This window comes from Balearica regulorum, chromosome 1 (genome assembly GCF_011004875.1).
Source record: "Balearica regulorum gibbericeps isolate bBalReg1 chromosome 1, bBalReg1.pri, whole genome shotgun sequence".
Taxonomy (NCBI): domain Eukaryota; kingdom Metazoa; phylum Chordata; class Aves; order Gruiformes; family Gruidae; genus Balearica; species Balearica regulorum.
This window is the reverse complement of record NC_046184.1, coordinates 97,427,763-97,446,745: the sequence shown is the minus strand read 5'-3', so window position 1 is coordinate 97,446,745 and position 18,983 is coordinate 97,427,763. Positions and strand designations below refer to the sequence as shown.

Genomic DNA, 18,983 nt, shown 5'->3' with positions numbered 1-18,983 from the left:
TTACAACTTTAAGAAGTTCACATACTTTCAATACTCAGATAAGGTATTTCAGCATTGCTCTGAGAAACATTTCTTCCTTCATGAAGAGACAGCCTTGTCCTGCACTAGCACTCTTGGCTCTGGTCACCCAATTAAAAAAAAAAATGGTTTAAGAGAGCTCATGAATCATTAATATAATTTCAAAATTTCATTGACTATTTTTTATAAAATACCAGCTGCATGCTTTTATTTTCAATTTCAAGATAAGATGAAGTTAGAGAACACATGCTTTGCACTTACATGAGCAAACGAGGTGTTAATTCAAAAAGCTAGACAACTATGGCTTTATTAGCAAACTTTCTTTAAAGCCACTGAAGTCTGCAGAAATGAAAACGGGAAACTTAAAATCAGGGGAAGAGAGATATACTGCTAGGAGCAATGAACATGCAAGCTCACTAATACTTTGCTTACACTTAAAGCAACCCCTAGGACCATTTATCATCTCTAGGACTTCGCACTTCAAGCTACGAGAAACAGTCATTTTTATAAATAAATTTTAACAAGAGAAGAGAGAAGCTGTTTGTTGTTTTTTTTTTTTTTTTAAAAAAAAGCATTTTTCTTTTGACCTCAGCATTGTCAGATCCGATGTTTAACTCATACTGAATTAACACCCTTGTCAGTCTTCAAATGTCATCCATTTCACTACGCTAGGAATTCAAAAAGTTTTAGATCTCATAAAGCTCTGAAACCTGTTGGCATACTTGAATTCAACATCATCAATCTCAGTGTTTCAAACTTGCAACAAAAGGCTTACCAAAAAGTTGCACAGTTGGAATAATTCATATTAACTTCACTACAACTTTTACCTGTAAAATATAGGTAGCATATAGAAATAATGCTTTGATCTACAGTGATTGCTGTTACCTTTGTGATCCAGTGAAGGAGTTTAAAATTAACAGCTCTACACTTCTAACACATTCCTAATGTGGTTTACTTGAGCTATTTTTCTTCGGAGATCATCATATAGCATGTTTATCCAAACACCACACAACCATGCTCTATTTAATTTCTTACCAGAAGAAATTTTAGGAGCCTCCCTAGCTATATATATATATTCTATTCACAGTCAAAAAACCCAAACCAACTATCTAATCTGTTTTATCAACTACTCATAAATCTAATGCTGTGCGGGAAAGCTGGACAAACATCTTTTTCTCATACCCCTTTTTTTTTTTTTTGGAAAAAACCCCACCCAAAATCAAACCAAAGCCACCTTATTTCCAATCTGCTGAAAGGATTCCTGTCCTTTCACTGCACGTGAAAGACCTGACAGCAATACTCCCCTGGGATCACTCATGCAGGTATGTTTAAGTAGATTGAACAAAACTCAAATAAGCATTTTTTTCCTTGTGACTTCCTTAAAGTTAAGGAATAAAGTAATAGATTAACAACTTGCAGGAAGCTAATTCACTCCAGAAGATCAATGTAACATACCACCTTCAGTGATTGTTGTTCTATTTTACAAAACAGCTTTCTCGGCATAAGCCAAGACTGTCAGCACCAGTCTATATAGGTAAGAACCACAATTCCCATTTTCCCTGAAGAACAGGCACGTGGATTAGTAGAAGGCTCGCTTAACTACTGCCTTTTAATCAGCCTAAGTTTCTGTTACACTGGGTGCCCTCTTGTTTAAGTGAGAAAGTTGCAGATAGCTAATACACACCATTAGGTCCAGAATTCATGAAGACACTTTGGTCTTGTGATTACAATGCCACCAGAAGAGTCTGACTGTTTCATACTGTACTAACTTTACAGTGCCTTTTTTCCTGGTAAATTCTGCTATAATATTGAAATGTATTGAGATGACAAATAGCCACCCATTTACCTCTGAACACCAGGAAAACAGCAATATCCCAGCAACTGTAGCAACATAGAAGAACTGAGAAGTGCAATTACCACAGGGCTCACTTAATTTGCTTTTTTGAATTGCTTTGGCAAATAAGTAGGCACAAAAATTCTATCAGTCTAACCAGAAGAATGATCAGAAACCCGGACTACCATGCCAAACTAAGTAAGACAGAGAGCCTAAGGTGCATGGTACCAGCTACACAGCATTTGAACCACCAGTTGGTCAGAAATAGACAGGAGTTGATTCACTCCAAGAAATACTGTTAAAGAAGAGCTACAGCAACTGAAAAAAAATATTTAGGAATGTGAATCCTAGACAGTGTAATCAGCTGCACTTAAAGTGAAACTGTTTGGACAGCAGCTATCCCTATTTATCATTCTCAAGGTTCATACTTTTTAAAATAGTTTCTAGAGACACTTCTATTTTATAAGCTTAGGGTCTTCAAAAGGAAATGCTAAATAGCCCATCTTAAACAGCTTAAATACTCTAGATCCTTCTATCCAGCTTCTGGTTTTATTATGCTTCTTCATCTTCAATTTGAAGAATATATCTGTCAAACATTTTTGACCACTACCTATGTTCCAGAACGTAATAAAAAGTTTATTCACACAACAGCCATTTGTACTTACAATCAATTCTTTTTACAGCAGACATAATGTACAAAACATTGCAACACGCATAAACCCTATCCCTATGATCAACTTCAACTCCAAAACATTTCAACTTCTTAACCCATAGGAATTAAATATATATATATATTTAAAAATCAAAACAAAAAATCCACAGAGACAAAAGCAAGATATCCCATGTGGAGAACAGGTTTATGGTTATGTTTATTTCCAAGTAACACCATCTTTTAAAGATGATATAGCAAGTATTTCTTTATTTGAAGAGAGGTATGATCTCTTGATTCCAGAAATAATTTGGATCAGAATCTTCTGCTAGAAATTTAACTCCTTTCCTTGTGTTTGCACTCAAACTACTGAGACATACAATATCATTTGCTATTGTTCTTGAGACTTTGGTCAATCATGTATCAGTCCTCCATTAACCCAAACATGAACTTAAGTTGGTTAGGGATGCTTTGCCATTTGAATTTCAAATAAAGCTGTTGTCTTAACCTTTTTAAAGACATGCAGTCATATGCAATCACAGTGTATTGTCTACAATGCTCAATACAACGATTTTTGTGAAGCTCTAAATGCTGTAAGCTACCAAAGATCATGAGGATAGTAAAGAACTTCCAGCATGAATGCTCATGAAGCAGCCATAATTATGCAGCCTATTTAATTTTAAAGGTAACAGAGATTTTTCCCTTTTCAGGTTTCAAATACTAATCGTGTTATCAGCTTCATTTTCTCAAACTAAACACTTAAAAATGGCACTTCAAAATATCTACTATTCTAGTTATGAATTTATTGTTCTGTAATTAAAGTTATTTCATTCCTCCCTACATAATCAGCAGAATTAGTTTGGTGAACCTGCTGAAAGTAGAACTACTTCAGATGTCAAACAAGATGTCCTGCATACAGTGTCATTTTAAAGAACAAGAACATGTTGTTAAATCAGTATCAATTATTTGCAGGGAAAACAAATCCACTGTGGTAGAGAGACTGCACAATTTCTCTAAAATCCTTCTTCAGAGATTCTGTAGTTGCACCATCGGAGAGTGTGTTTTCACTATATGAAGTAGCAATGCAAGTGTCCACTTCCCTACTAATAATCTTAACTTCTAGTTACCCTCTTCAAAGCAAACATTGCAACTTATTCAGAAGCAGCGTAAAACCGCTGTTTTAACTTCTGGTCATAAAAATTCTAGTAAATGCTTTGACACCTCTTAGCATGCTTAATGTTTATTGGCACCCAGGAGAATAAGTAAATTCAAATTAGCCTCCAGCTTTGAAATCTATTAGAGTTTTTGTAGTTACATCCAATTCTCCAGTTTTCAAATTCAATTGTAAGATTGCCACAAAACTTCAGAAACAGGTCTCTCAAAATTGTACCCCGTGTACTTGCAAAAAGAGCCTTGTAATGAGTTTTGACATCCTGCCAGTTACAGGCCTAACAGTATCTTACCACATGTGTATATATACACACTAGCATAAGCTTTAGAAATCAACAACTATAAGAAATATTTTTTCATCTTATTCAAAGACAAGCCTTTGACCTGTTTACACAGTTACTCCTCAAAATTTTGTTCATAAGTTAGTTTCAGTGCAATGACTTCTTTTAAGTACATAGTTACAAGAAGGCTCATTAAAATGCTAAGAGGTATTCATTTTTGTGCAGAAAAACCTAAAAATAAAGCTTTTGATTCTGCTGTAACTCTTTAATTGGTGAAGTATTTGCTATACAGAAGCACGAAGTTTACCATGGATGGTATCTAGACTGGAGTAATTCACTTAATCTGCAAAGTAAATGCCCCAGAAGATTATATTTGATCATTGCCTTAGGTAAACTTTTTAAATCAGAGAGCCAAGACAGCCACTTTTTATTCTTAAACAATTTTGAATGGCAACTTTAATTTAGCCTTTTTTTACCTCTGACATAGACCAATATAAGCACTCTGCATTAAAACTCAAATCTTAAACAGTAGTACAGCATTGGGAAAAAAGCAGCTCAAATACATTTTCCCCAGATTGAATATTTCCATTTGTCAAGTCAACAATATAAAAACCTTCAAAAAAATCAGTTTCAAAAAGTTTATTCCTCCTCTTGTGTAAGTATAAACAATCTGAAAGTGATTAGCCAACAAAATGAACTGCAGGTAACATGTTTAGTTTTCAGTGGTTACTACACATACCACTCCCTCCGAGATATTACCGAGCCATCTATGTGAGAAACAAAGTCTTCTTCATTGTCATCATAACATTCACCACCCATATACTTCATTCCCAATGTTCCACCTTCATAGTAATCCATTGGTCTTTCATAACGTTCCTGGTACCTGTTAATATTGTCTATATTGTTCCACTGTGGTTTTTCAGGGTCTTCTAAATAATCTTTAGATATTAAGCTGTTCATTGGATGCTTTATTTCTTTTTTTATACTGTCAGGGTAAGAATCCACATCATCTGACTGAAGAACATCTATTTGAGACTCTTTTTGCATATCTGATGGTGGAATGTAGTTCTTAGCAAAGTAGTCACCACGGAACGTCCGTCTTCTCCTATAGCAGATAACTCCAACCAGAACACTGACAAGTATAAGGAAGAGAGCCCCACCCACCGCACTACCGATGACGGTACCCCAAGAGTCTTCCTGCATTGCTGGCAAGGTTGATGTTGGGAAATTTATTATTCTAGGTTCTGTTGCTAAACCTGTGATGCCATCAGTCGAAGGATGCCAGGGAAGCGTGGGCAGTCGAGTGGTAGTAGTAGGAGGATCTAATGGAAAGAGCAAAGAAGTAGACAAGACACAGAAAAGGCACAGAATGTCAATGCAAGCTAAATCAGTTAAGGGTTTATAAGAAAGCAAAGTTGATGGGTATGTTCTACAAGAATAGTTTTTCATTCTCAAGTTCATGGCATTCCAAGAAGTCTTACACTTTCCACAGGCTTTGAACTAGCTTCATTACATGTGGTTTTGAGCTATGCTTGCAGCAAGATAGGAAGTATGGGGAGAAAATAAAATAAAAATCATCTTTAAGTAGACATCTTGCCCTCCTCAAAGTAAGGAGATGCAGCTTTTCTGCTCAGATGTTCATTAGTTCATTTACCTCCCCCCACGGAAGAATGCTGTCTATCAGGAAAAACCAAAGCAGTCCTACGTCTTTCCAGCCAGCAGTTAGGAATACTGGATCAAATTAACTAATAATGCCATAGAGTCAATTATTCCACATCGAATTCCCACTTCAGAAATTGTTCAGGGCACTGAGTATAAGAATGAAAAACTATGAGTTGTGTGCTCAGTCAGCAGCACATGAACTACTGATTTTTAAGCTATTCTCTCCAAAAACATTTGTTGCATTAATACAAATTACTCAGCTTCACCTTTGGATTAGTGTAAGAAGCATAGTTAAAAATGGCATGTATTAATCTCAAAATAACACTCATGTTGAGCAAGGGGCTTTCAGGATTTTAAAATAAAAACCTGTAACATTTGAAGTAAAAATGATTTCTGTGCATTCCTCCTAAAAGCAATTTGATCCCTCACACAGACATTTCCATATTCATTCCTCAATATAAAATATCAACTGATTTCATGTCAGATTATGCAAGTAGACAAGAGATTGCCAGACACCGAGCTGCTCTAGCATTCAGCTTTTTCCTTTGTTCTTTAGGTCTACTGGAGATGTATGCATCTGTATCGAAGACAAGGTTATAAGTGATGGGCTGAAGACACTGAGAAAGCCTCCTGAGATTATTCCAGTCAATTGCCATGTTACATGCAACTCCAGTTTTTATTTCTGTACCATACTGAATAAAACCGGCTTTTGCCTCGCCCAATGCAAGTAATTCTAAAATCAGTAAAGCAACAAACACTAAACATGTTGTTATAGCTTGAATCTTTTAGAGAGAATATTACATGGACAGCCAAGTAGCTCATTATGTCATGTTATTTAGTTAAAATGCCCATAAGCAAGATTCATGGAACTACTACTACCATATTACAGAGGCACCCTAAATTTACCACCACAGAATGTACAACAGATGGAACTGGAGATTTGTCAAGTTTCCAGTTATTTGACAAATCATCGCTTTAAAGATTCATAAATATGATTTTTAATCTTACTATACAGAGTCAGCCATACAATTCTCTCATACTAGACAGAATTGCCACATTTGTCATCACTACAAATCATACTTCAGACTGCACCTCACTGCTGAATGCAACGTTTGAAGCTTGACATCAGTAAAGTTTTACTCAGATTTTCAAAGCACATAATTATACTTGTCTATGTAAAAAGTGGTGATTTGTTAGGGAGCTACACATAAATGAAATTAATTTGACAGAAGACAGGAAACCTAACAAGGAAGATGCACTATCAAAATGAACAAGAAGAATTCAGATTATGATTTTAGTAAAAACTGATTTAAAAATGAGTTTAATAATTAACAAAGAAGTAGAGATTAAGGAATCCAAGTTTACCAGGGTTCCCATGTCCCACAAATCCGTAAGTCAGGAAGTTACACTTTCAAGGAAGAGGGTTTTGAGTTTATTTGCTTTAGACACAATATTTGTTAGCTTAAAATACAATTTCAGACAGTACCAGCAATATTTTCTTCCTGGCTATATAATTTGTTTTTTTTCTAAACTGACTTTGGAATTGTTCATTTATTTCCCTGATACTGAGGTCTTAAGTCTCATCCACATTCACAAGCATGCAGTATTTGCATCCTGGCAAGTTTAACCATCACACATGTGAAAAACACAGTGGCAATTACATTCCGATATATTGAAATACCAGTGTTTTATGAAAAGCTTTTCCTTCAAAACTTCTGTTTCATCCATCAGTTGTCAGGTTGTCCAGCTGCATTATCTACAAGCACTAATTAACATATTAATCTTAAATTAATTGCAAATGTAGTATCAATTCAGTGGTTGTTTATATGCATTCCTAGAATACATAACCGTGAAAACTAATACTTTTACTGTTAATTTGTGTCAGTACCTTTTATTGTTGAAGAATGACAAAATTGAAATCATCCCTCCTTGTTAAGGCCAATTACAACTAAACATGTGAAGTTAACTTCTGATGTCACCCAGAGCTTTTGTGAACATAAAACTAGTTTTTGTTATATTTTAACTTCCTGCACCAAGCAAGTTTCCCAAATAGAAAACAATATTAAGATCAGGAATGCCAGAGTTCCTTACTTTACTCCATAAAGTAAAGTGCACATTTTTCTTGCAAAATCACATCTCAAATGCTATCTCCAAATTAAGAAAATGTCACTCTTGTCTATTGGTATGAGTCTTTCACACCAACAAGCTATTTAATTACAACATTTCATATCACCAATACCAGTTTGAGTTCTTAATGCTTTCCACAAAACATTAAGCACATCATAATGATTTTAATTGTTCCAAATAGCACTTTATTCAAAAGCTATTTCCTACTCATCATTTTCTTTAACATTTTACTTATGACCCAACATTTAATAGCTCTCACATCTTTCACTGATGTAGGCTTGTGTTATTGCACAAACCACAACAACATACTGAAGTATCCATGAAGGCCAGGGAAGTGAAAGTGGCAAAAATTCTGAAAATTTTTGGTTTTAGGTTAAACACATCTTGATGTCCGTTTTGTGTCTTACTATGTTCTGGGCCCTGTTCAAATCCTTATTATGTAAAGCCTGTAGTAATGATGAAAACAAGTGAAGCCCCACAAAAAATTCTTCTACTGTTACATAGCTACCACCCTTATTAAAATAGGATAGGAGATCTAACTGAAGAAAGCAAAAACCTATTTTCTGGTATGAAAGAGTAAACCCATCAGGTCCCTCTATACATAAAAAGAAGCCAAGTTTTCCTAGTTTACTTCAAAGCCTTTAATAGTTTTCTACGAAGAAAAGCAAGGTTTGGTCTTTACGTCAAATGAAGCTTTAAGACCTCGAACAAAGCACCATGGTCCTTGTACAGTATGTTTAGTTTTCCCCTCTATTACTTATTTTCCAGATGTTTCCCATGTAAGTCAGGACCGACTTTCAACAGATTCAGTCTGATATTTCTATTTTTCCCTTAAATGACTATTCTTGATGCAGTTTTCCCAGTTCTTGCAATACAAACAACTTTTCTTGGGCAGATGAGTTTTTACAATTAAGTTTAGTAGAAACATAGAATCATAGAATGGTTTGGGTTGGAAGGGACCTCAAAGATCATCTAGTTCCAACCCCCCTGCCATGGGCAGGGACACCCTCCACTAGACCACGTTGCCCAAAGCCCCATCCAACCTGGCCTTGAACACTTCCAGGGATGGGGCATCCACAACCTCTCTGGGCAACCTGTGCCAGTGCCTCACCACCCCCACAGTAAAGAATTTCTTTCTAACATCTAATCTAAATCGACCCTCCTTCAGCTTAAACCCAAACATCTGACTACATGATATGTTTCATATGCCCAAACACTGTATCTACCCCCTCCAGTACACCCTTGTTCAAATGTCCAGGGTCCATCTTTGCTTCCATAGGAATTCAAAGCCAACAAGCAGCCAAGTGTCAGAAAGATGAATGGGCAAAGAGACAGATGGATCATCCTTAGAACCATTAGCTTCAAAATCTTAGGTTAAATCTTGGTTTCAAGAAGCACACCATTGTAAAAATCAACTAGCGAACACAGTATTTGTAAACTACAAACCACTTGGTATTTAGCCCACTATGAAGTATTTCAGGGGTCAGGGGACTAGCTCTATAGTACGGAAGAAAATTCAGTACTAGCACATATCTCCTTTGGCTAAAATCTGTCACTTAAGCATTACAGAAACGAAGTTTTGGAAAGGAAAGTGCCTTGGCTAGTAGTTGTGTATTAATACAGTCTCCCCATTTCAAAAATAAAGGACAAACCCCACATAATTCAAGATCCACACTTCAACTCCCACATCCCTTTCTTTGCCTTCTGCAAGACAATTACCTGCTATCAATTACTTATAATCCAGAATTGAGTTGGCTCTGCACAAACTACAAGATCTCTCTCTGCAGTTCCAATTTTATGGAGTAGAAAGTATCTGCCTGTACATTATTAAATGTATGTTTGCAGAGAGATGTATTTCTCTGCTTCTTAACCTGCTGTTATTCTTAAACTTCTCTTAGATGCTAAGTACCTAAAGTACTTGATAACTCTGTGTAGCCAGGCATTATAAAAACAGCCTGTTCTTTCAGTTGCTGAAAAGCTTATGTTGCAGCTCCCTTATAAAAGCAGAGAAAGTAGCCCTTCCATGAAAGGAGGCTTTTCGAATGTCTGAGATTAAACTGTTTTGAAATACATCATTGTTTCTCAAACTATTCCCACTCTTAAGTCATGTAGTGGGTAAGGACACTGTGTAATCTTCTCCCCATGAAGTGTCTTGTGTACACAGGTTCCACACTGGAGTTAAACTTTTTTCTTAATATTATCTTCAGTTTGTTCCCCCCCCCCCCCCCCATTTTGGCAACACAATAGATATGAAGATTGAGATCAGCCCAAAAGCAACCCATAATTTCTTTCATCAATCATCCATTTTCAAAGTTCAGTATACTTTTGCAGTTTCTAGCTGTTATTTCAACACACTAGGTAGAATATTTTAGTATTTCTTTAGGACACAAGAGAACAAATATTATCATTAACATAACCTCAAGCTTGCAAGGAATATTCAGGAACAAGGTTGAAAGTTCAAAGCCTGCTACATCAGGAAGCATGCAAGTTAACAGTTAGGATATCCTCGGACCCTCTTTTCTATACAGCTGGAAAAAGCAGTTTATCAATAACCCTTCTAATATATACTGCAGAAAATACAAGAGTGCCTATATTCACAGCACTCTCAGATATATGAAGAAACAAAAGCAAAACCCATGATCAGGCTCTGCTATGTTAACTGTGACAATATCCACTCTACAAGAAGGTGACTGTACTTAGAAGTCATGTGTTCCTAGAATTGCTAGGATTGATGGCTAATAAAGGCTGGCTTTACTTTTAACAAATAGCTGTCTCTTCCAAAGGCAGTCATTTGAGCAGATGACAGAGGAAACAAATATGTTCCTATCTGAATGTGAAACTCGCAGGTCACCCCTCTTCCACATGGAGAAAAGGGCAGTTTCAGTAAACAGTATGAAGGTGAAGGAACACAGAGATAAGAAAATAAAGTTCAATTCCTTGTGTAAAAAAACTTAAGTCAATGTATATTACAAGATGAAATGCTTTACATATCAAGCTGACAGCTTGTTTTCGAAAACCTGTTGCTGTTGGACTAAGTCAGAAACTTCAAAAACACTTGATCACCTTTGAACTCCATGAAGAGCATGACTTGCTTCTACTGGACAACTATAAAACACAAGTTTAACTTTACATTACTGAACAAGTGAAAAATAGTGAAGATATCTGTGCCTTAAAACCAGTATTTTAAAAATTCTCTAGCTTCAAACACTATTTTAGTATTTCCCTATCCATATAAAGATGTATCCTCTCTTGTAACTAAAAGCTGGTGAATCTATCATTTAATTTCTGTCAACAGCTACTCCTATATTTCTCTATTCCACTTCAATAGTATTAACATAAAGGTTAGGAGCACAACAGAATTTATTAGAGTTTTATTTTTTAACAATGCATATTAGGACCAAAACCATGTTTTGCTCAGCTTACATTCTAATCCTGCAACACATTTTAAACTTAACAGTTATTTTTTCTAGCAGTTAAAAAGCTTTACAACTACCAGCAATGTGACTGTTCAGAAACATTAACTTCATAAATCCTCTTTAACAGCTTCATAATTAATATTTGAAAGATGGTATGATCATACAGCTTTGTCTGCTAGCTTCAAAGTTTTACTGTATGTTTTTTGCCAAGTTCTACACAGTTGAAAATAGCTGAGATACTTAATTAGCTTACTTTTCTGATTGCCCTACAGTACAGCAGTGCCATGGTAACCATTACTACATATCTGCTCAGTTAAGTCAAATATTAAGGTGGTAAGCAGTTTGACTTAAACTTTACTTCAATCTTATTTTCTGTACTCCTGATATGAGTCTGTTCCCTCTGTAGAGTAACCTAATCGATTATTTAAGATGGACATTTTTGTTATTTCACAGTCACTTACCCATTCTGAATAACTTTAAGGGCATTTTAGTTATTTAAATAAGCCAGTCACACTGAAAAATTATTCTTAAGAGTTACAATAAAATGTGCTTAATATTAATTTCTGAACACAATACAGGTACTATATTTTGTGATTGCCCCACTTCTCTCATTTTAACCATTTATCCTATATACTGAGAGTTAATACACTGCTTTTAATCAGTTTGGTATAATCTTCTCTAAGGTATCTACAGCAGAAAGCTGAATGCTTGTCTCAATGTTAAACTGATGTGTATGACTTGCTTGAGCATTAGTTGTAGTGATACAGCACCAGATTTATTCTAAGTTGCCTAAAAATCACCTGTATTTTCTTAGTTGTTGGTCATGCTACACACCAAGATTAAACCGAAGTTTTTAAAAACAAATTTCATGTCAAATATTTGTTTTCACTAGGGCACATAACTTCAAGAACCATGACCTGGTATGATCTCTAGCTAGCTGAGGTTCAGTTTTGACACTCCCTAAAAACAACTAGATTTTGCTATTTGCAGTAAAGTTACTGCAGCAAAACAAAGTTGCTGAACAAAGCTGAAAAGCAGCACACATGTAAACAGTATCCATCAGTCCACACCAAAGACCAATTACTGCAGCTTAACTATCTCTGCAGTAAGCTAGTTTAAGTTATGTTGCATTTGCCACAGGCTAGAACATAGGCTATCACCACAGCTCAACTAGCATATATTTCTATTCTGCTTTTTAAAAAACTTGATTCATTTTAGGAAACAACATATAAGATTTCATACTTAACCCATTTTAGGCTGTTAGTCTCAAGTCTAATTTGAATGATAGCCTTATGTTTTCATGCATGACAATTATGGTAAATAGCATGAGTTCTACTTTTAACAAATCATATTCATAGAACTAACAACTTGAAAGTAGTGGACATGAAAAAGCTTGCTCCCTCCTGTTAAAACCAGGCTGAGAACAGAGCTATACTCAGAAAATAACAATACAGTTTAAGTGTATTTTAATGTTACATTCAAGAAGAGTATTTCATCCTGTTTCATGATGATATTCTTTTTTTTTTACTTGATACTTCTTACAATGTGAAAGTCTTTGTGATTGTTTTGAGACTGTTACACAGCCATCAGTTGTTCTTCATAAAGGAATTGTTAGAACCAAGTATCCAAAAGTAACCTCTCACAGAAGTGACTTTCATAAGACTTAAGTGCTACAAAGTATTACAAGTTACATAAAATTCAAGCTATTAAGCTGTTCACAAATAATTCCTCTTTCTCAAACTATTTAGAAGTTTCCAGTTAACTAGCTCATTAACTAGTCAGTTAATTAGAACTTACTAGTTTTCCCACAATGACCTGCAGTGTAGTTATGTCAGTCTGACCAAAACACCATCCTTTGTTCTAAAGATGCAAATAACTATCAAATATGAATTGTGACAGATGTAGCTTTAAACATCCCGTACCTTCAGTTTTAATCTTAAGTTTTCATTCTCATCTCAATCTTAAAGTTCTTACAAAGAAGTCATCTATGTTTGTATCCTGTAACTGGCCAACGTGCACTCTGACAATTCACCTTGTGGAATAACTAATGTCAAGAACTGTACTAAAGAGCAGCAACACCATACAACAAAATGAATTTTACTTTTCTTATCTGTGTTTTTTGTTCCTTTACAAATGATAGTATATTAGCACTTATCAATTAAGCTAGGTATCAGCTAATTTTGCTAATCCATTATGGAAATCTGGAGAGCTGTTTCACACTTGTATAGCACTACTGACACATAACCCAAGTCATGCTGTTCCTTCACAAAAAAGGTGTCAAAGTAAAACATTAATTACATTGTGTTAATAGATACAGGGATGTTTTCCAACATCAGTGGTGCTAAACAGACACATAAATATACAATATTATACTAAGTAGATCCGCAAAAGTTCTGCATGAGATACTTTGATTACTGGATATCTGTGACCAAGAAAAGGAGGTAACAAGTAACTGGAGTATAACACACACATGCAGAACATAATGCTACGTTCCTTAAAGCGGAGCATCTTTGCCATTTCTAAATGTAGCTGTTCCTGTCCCACTAACATCTGTTTTTTCAGTTTATTACAGACAAGGTACTGTTTATTGCAGTCAACGTGTCTTGCCAAAATGCAGGTTAACATCGGAAAAAAGTTCCCCTACCAAGAGAAACTAATAATATATCAGAAGCACTATGGAAACTACTACCTCAATCTTAAGAATTTCCACTGCATGCTGCTGTTATTGAAAAGTCAGTTTAATCCCAAGTTGTACTGTAGCTCTCAAATCCATACTTTCAATAGGTTTTCACACAATTAAAAGGAGTATATATTTTGTGTATCAACCAGCTCTTCGGTTTGCTATTTCAACATTGACTGAAAAAAAATTTCCAAGTTAACATACTGCTTTTGCTGAGAAGACAGGCTTACCTAATATGTAGATAGTCTTCTGATCACTTCTCTGACCAAGGGAATTAGTCACCTTACATATGTAAGTCCCAGTGTAGTTGTAAGTCAATGGGCTACTGAACTGTAGAGTATTGTTGACAGATAGCAATCCTTCAGGCCATTGTCCATCCAACCTAAAACAAAACAGTAATATTTAGACTTTAATCCTTAAGATTGATAGTTGAAATATAACTAGTTAAAAATACTTGCAATAGTCTCTAGAGCGCGAGCTTTTCACTGTGCTGACATCGTCAGTGGGGTTTCATTGGATATTCTGTGTTCACCTGCACATTTGGTATTTAATTTCTGTGCCAAGTCCTTTAAACATCAAATCTGACATTTGCAAGCTGTCTACAAATGAACACTACTACAACTAAAAACATTATCTCAAAAGGACTTGGAGGAACGATCCACCGCAAGCTCTAAAAAATAACAAAGATGCACTTATACCGCTGTCAGGAATATCTCCCTGTTTTGCTTCCAATTGAGCTACTACAGTAAGTATTTCTGTCAGTGCACGTTTAATTCGTAGGACATTTTGACTAGGATTTCTGAGTAAGAATTCAAACAGTTTCTTCCCTCTCAACCTGCCTTTGCTCATCTCCCATCAATTTTCCATCTAAATTACAGCACTTGGTGATACATTTGGGGAAACAATGGTTAAAAAAAATTGTTTCCAGTCAACTAGCTTTTCCAAATCTATCATTTCCCTGTAGCATTCTGCATGTCATTGCAGTAACAACTGTGTAAACACAGCAGGGAAAGGGCAAAGGGCAGAGGCACTGGAACTATTTTAACAGAGCTCCCAAGTGCCTATTAAACACCTGTAATCTCATGCCATTGCATCCCATTTTGCTTTTATCTAAATATCTATTAACAGCTAAGCAGGACTAAGTCAATGTTCAACCATGTGATCAGTAGGTCTCACTATCTCGGAAGCATTTAGCAAGTATGATTTTTTTTTTTAAGAGTATCAAAAAAGCACCACCCTTGACACTTTAAAATAGGTACTCAACCCCCCCCACCCCAGTTCACAGTAAACAATCTCCAATAAATGTAGGTTCAAGATAACATTCCCATTGCTTTGCTGACAATGATTATTGCCCAGAATTGTTTCAGCCATATCCAGTTGATAAAAGCGATTAAGTATGGACTTCATAATTCATATCACCAGAATTATTTCAATAAACATTATAAAATAGTCAACTGGTTGGAAAGCTCTAATAAAATTCTCATACATCTGACATTAAAATATTATTGACCATGAAAATATTACTATCCTAACAGGTACAGTGTCCCTTTGCTTCCAAGGGATAAAGATTTTCTGGTATGGTAGTTCTAAAAGCTGTTATAATTTGAAGCCAATAAAACAGAACAAAACCCATCCAAGAAGGTATATACTGGTGAATGAGGAACTTCAGTGGGTGGGCGGGGGGGGAATTATATGCAAAAGGATAGCTTGAGTGTTTAAGGAAATGGAAAGTAGCTGTACTGAGATTGTGTGCTTTCTCAAACAAAAAGGTACACTAGTTTTATGCCAGAAAAATTAAGCTTTTCTTGTAAAAGTTGGTTCCGTTTTAACCTCAGAAACTTCAGAGGTGACCTCTGAAGCTTGAAGTGCTTTAAACATATTTAAATGTGTATTTCTTCTGGAATTGGAAATAGGTGTATTGATTAGTTCTTACATATATATCAAATTCAAATCAGAGAACTGAGATCCCAGTTCAACTGAAGAAACAAGTGGTATTGCTGTTGAAAATCTGACATGCTTTTTTAAACATTGTAATTTTTGTGCATTGAAATCTCTCATCACACTGAATTTGAGCTAAGCATGGGATGGGGATGGCAACCTATGGTAGCACGTAGGTAAAGCACACATTTTACTAAACCTACTTTAGTGTAGCCATGCCATTCTGACTGGAGTTAGCTGCAATACTGACTTAAGGTCTCAATGCTGCTTTTAGGTTTGAGTCAATTACAGTAATGTTTTGTTTTCCTGTGAAACTTGCCATCAAGCAATTCCAAACTTACCAGTACAACATTTTCAAACCACATTATGACTGCAGTTCCTACATACTCAATTACATCTACCATTGAGAAGGTAGGGAAATGGATTACAGCTTCACATTGGTAAATATTTCTGTGACTTTACTAACAGAAGTATTGTAACATAGCTACATATAAATTTACACTGTCCTTAGGTAAGTTATTTCCTTTGTTTCTACAGGCAACAAATAAATTTAAACTAGCTGGGTTTGTTTAATTTTTTTTCCTTCACAGGACAGATTTGGATCTATGCTTGCTTTTATTGCCTTCCTCTGTCTCTTGCCCAAAGTACATCCATGGCTGCAAAAGCAAAGCAGCACATGTCTGAGCATGGCCCACCCAATCCATATATTAATGAAATGCGTCTGTTATGTAAGGTGTTTTTTTTTTTTCCTAGAGACATATGTTCAAGACCTAGTTTCCATCGTTATGCATTTATCTGCCTTGGCAATTACTTGAGCACTTTTGAAAAACATGACAAATTCTATAATTCAGTAAGCAAAATTTGACATCTCAAGTGTAATTTCCAGATTTTAAAAAGGCAGATACAGAAGTCTGAGTATTTACAATCTATTTTAATAATAAAACAGAACTAGTGAAATAAGTTGGATCCCTACTAGATTTATTGGGCTTTGCCCTATACAGTGCAACATACACAGGTTTAGTCTACTTTATTAAGTAACTACAAAAGATTTTATCCTGAGAGTATGACAAACTGTTCAGGCTTGTAAATTTACAAGATATCCACTCACTCACATTCATATATACACACATCTTGTACTCTCCTTTTAAAAGGCTGGATAAATACTATTACAACCCAATAGAAGTCATATACTTGTTTTCAAAACAGCTGTTTACTGTAAGCTAAGAGATTATTCCACTTTAATCATGTGGCAGCCCCTTTTTATAAATATTTACCTGGTCCACATAAATTCCATAGGTAATGGATTTGCATCAGCATTACATCTGAGCTGAACGTTCTCTCTTCCAATGAACCAGTTTCCATCATAGCCAGTTACTGAAACTTCTGGGGCATCTGACAAAAAAAGATTTAACCTATCAATCATCACAATTTTTTTCTTTAAACATGAACTGTGTGTAATGGTCAGCTCAGGGGAGCAGCAGATTTTTTTTTGTTTGTTTATCAGGGTTTGTTTGTGTGTGTAATTTAAAAAACACCACCACCCAAATACATGGAGCACACCAATACAGCTCCAAGCTACAGCATAATATGCAGCAGTGTGTTAGATCAGGAACAGTAAGTTGTTTCAATCAGTGCAACTGTCCCACTGCATGCTTTTAGCAAACATACAGCACTTTAAGGAAGTGAGAACACTTCAGAAGAAAACAATCAGTTTGATATTTTTTGGAAGTGAGGAAAGGTAATTCAGAGGTACTTCTCACTAACAAGATACAGCAAAGGATCAGAAACAGCGCTTTGAGAAGCCAGGTAATTAGGAAGTTATCAAAAAATCCACATATGCCAGTTAAAGAGGTTAGTAGTTATCCACTGGCATCATAATGTAGAATTACATTGTTATGGCTCTAAAAAGCAAGGAGGTCACTTCAGATAAGCCAGAGACACCTAGCTGAAACATTCATAACCCAGAAAACAGAAGAACCAGTATGATTTGGTATAAGCTCCTACAGCAGAGATGGAGTAGCAGTTGCAAAAGCTGTAAGCATAAGGGAAGACTGAAGGAAGACTAGAGAACACAGACAAAATCTCTGCTTCTCACTTGCTCCTGTGTTGCTTACTATACAATTGTTATAAGGTCTGAAACATGCCTTAGCACTAATTTCAGATAAAAATAAGTTTAAGATCAACTTGCCCCCTCATTTCACTTTCAATACAGAAGTTCATTCTCTTATTCACTGAGACAATTAATCTTTACTTCCACTTCTGTATCAATGGCACTTCAATCTAGAACTTTATTTCAACATTGACAAAATAAACCAGTACTAACAATTATTTTATGCCCAAATCAGTGATTCTTTACCAAACAGAACAAAAGTAAACCCACAAGAGATTCTAGTCAAACCATAATAGCATAGTTTACTTTTTCTAGCCACATTTCTTCTAATTGAATTGACAGACTTCTATGATTTAGGAACTTTAAAACAGCACAGCTGAGGCAGGATAACAAAGGAAGAACTTGAAAATAGCTTGTTTTGATCACACATGCATTGTGCAACAAAAAAAATGGATCACATGCCTAAAGCTTATTTGTTTTAATTGGTTTTAGCTAAGCAGCATTGTAAGCCATCTCACTTCATATTTGTGTGGTTTAAAGCCACAAATTTGTTAAACAAGCCTAGTACAGGTTTGAATTACATGAGCAATCTGAAGCTGAACAACAAAGTGTTAGGAACATATATATTATGTTCCTGTTTCCCTCATGTAAATTAGAGTGGAAAAAGCTTAGCGAGTAATTTGAAAATAACATACTGAGCCTCATAAGACCTACTTTCAACTTGTCATCTCAAATATGAATCTTCATTAGAATTCTTTTTTAATACTGCTGAAATTGTAAGGCACTATAAACAGTTCACAGATCAACTCAGTTTGATATTTTGTCTGTAATCTTTTCAATGTTAAATATAAACATGAATAATGTTTACTCATGAGCCAATATCCAAAAGAAACAGTAGAAACATAATGGTATACTAGTTTTGTGACTAGATTTTTACTTTTTTTAATAAAGAGACCCTAGGTTTCTACTCCTGCGTGACCTACCTCTTATCGCATGCTTTTCTATACATTTTAAATTTCCCTTTTTTTTCCTGAAGCACTAAGTGTTTATCTCCTTCCTGTGGAAGGTATACACCGATAAAGAGGGTGGTTATAAGAT

The 18,983-nt window shown here is 35.4% G+C and overlaps 1 protein-coding gene across 3 annotated transcripts in view; it reads right to left on the bottom strand.

The window, feature by feature from the left end:
* NECTIN3 (nectin cell adhesion molecule 3) overlaps positions 1–18,983 on the bottom strand; it is a 71,637-nt gene that overhangs the window by 15,153 nt on the left and 37,501 nt on the right. For 2 of the 3 annotated variants that reach the window (XM_075767715.1, XM_075767707.1), the window contains exons 4-5: positions 17,050–17,167; positions 14,068–14,219 (exon numbers count right to left, since the gene is read on the bottom strand). In XM_075767715.1, coding sequence (XP_075623830.1) covers positions 14,068–14,219; positions 17,050–17,167 — 270 coding nt within the window. Of the gene's footprint in view, positions 1–25; positions 5,275–14,067; positions 14,220–17,049; positions 17,168–18,983 lie in introns of all 3 variants that reach the window. The other variant, XR_012837891.1, reaches the window with a different exon arrangement.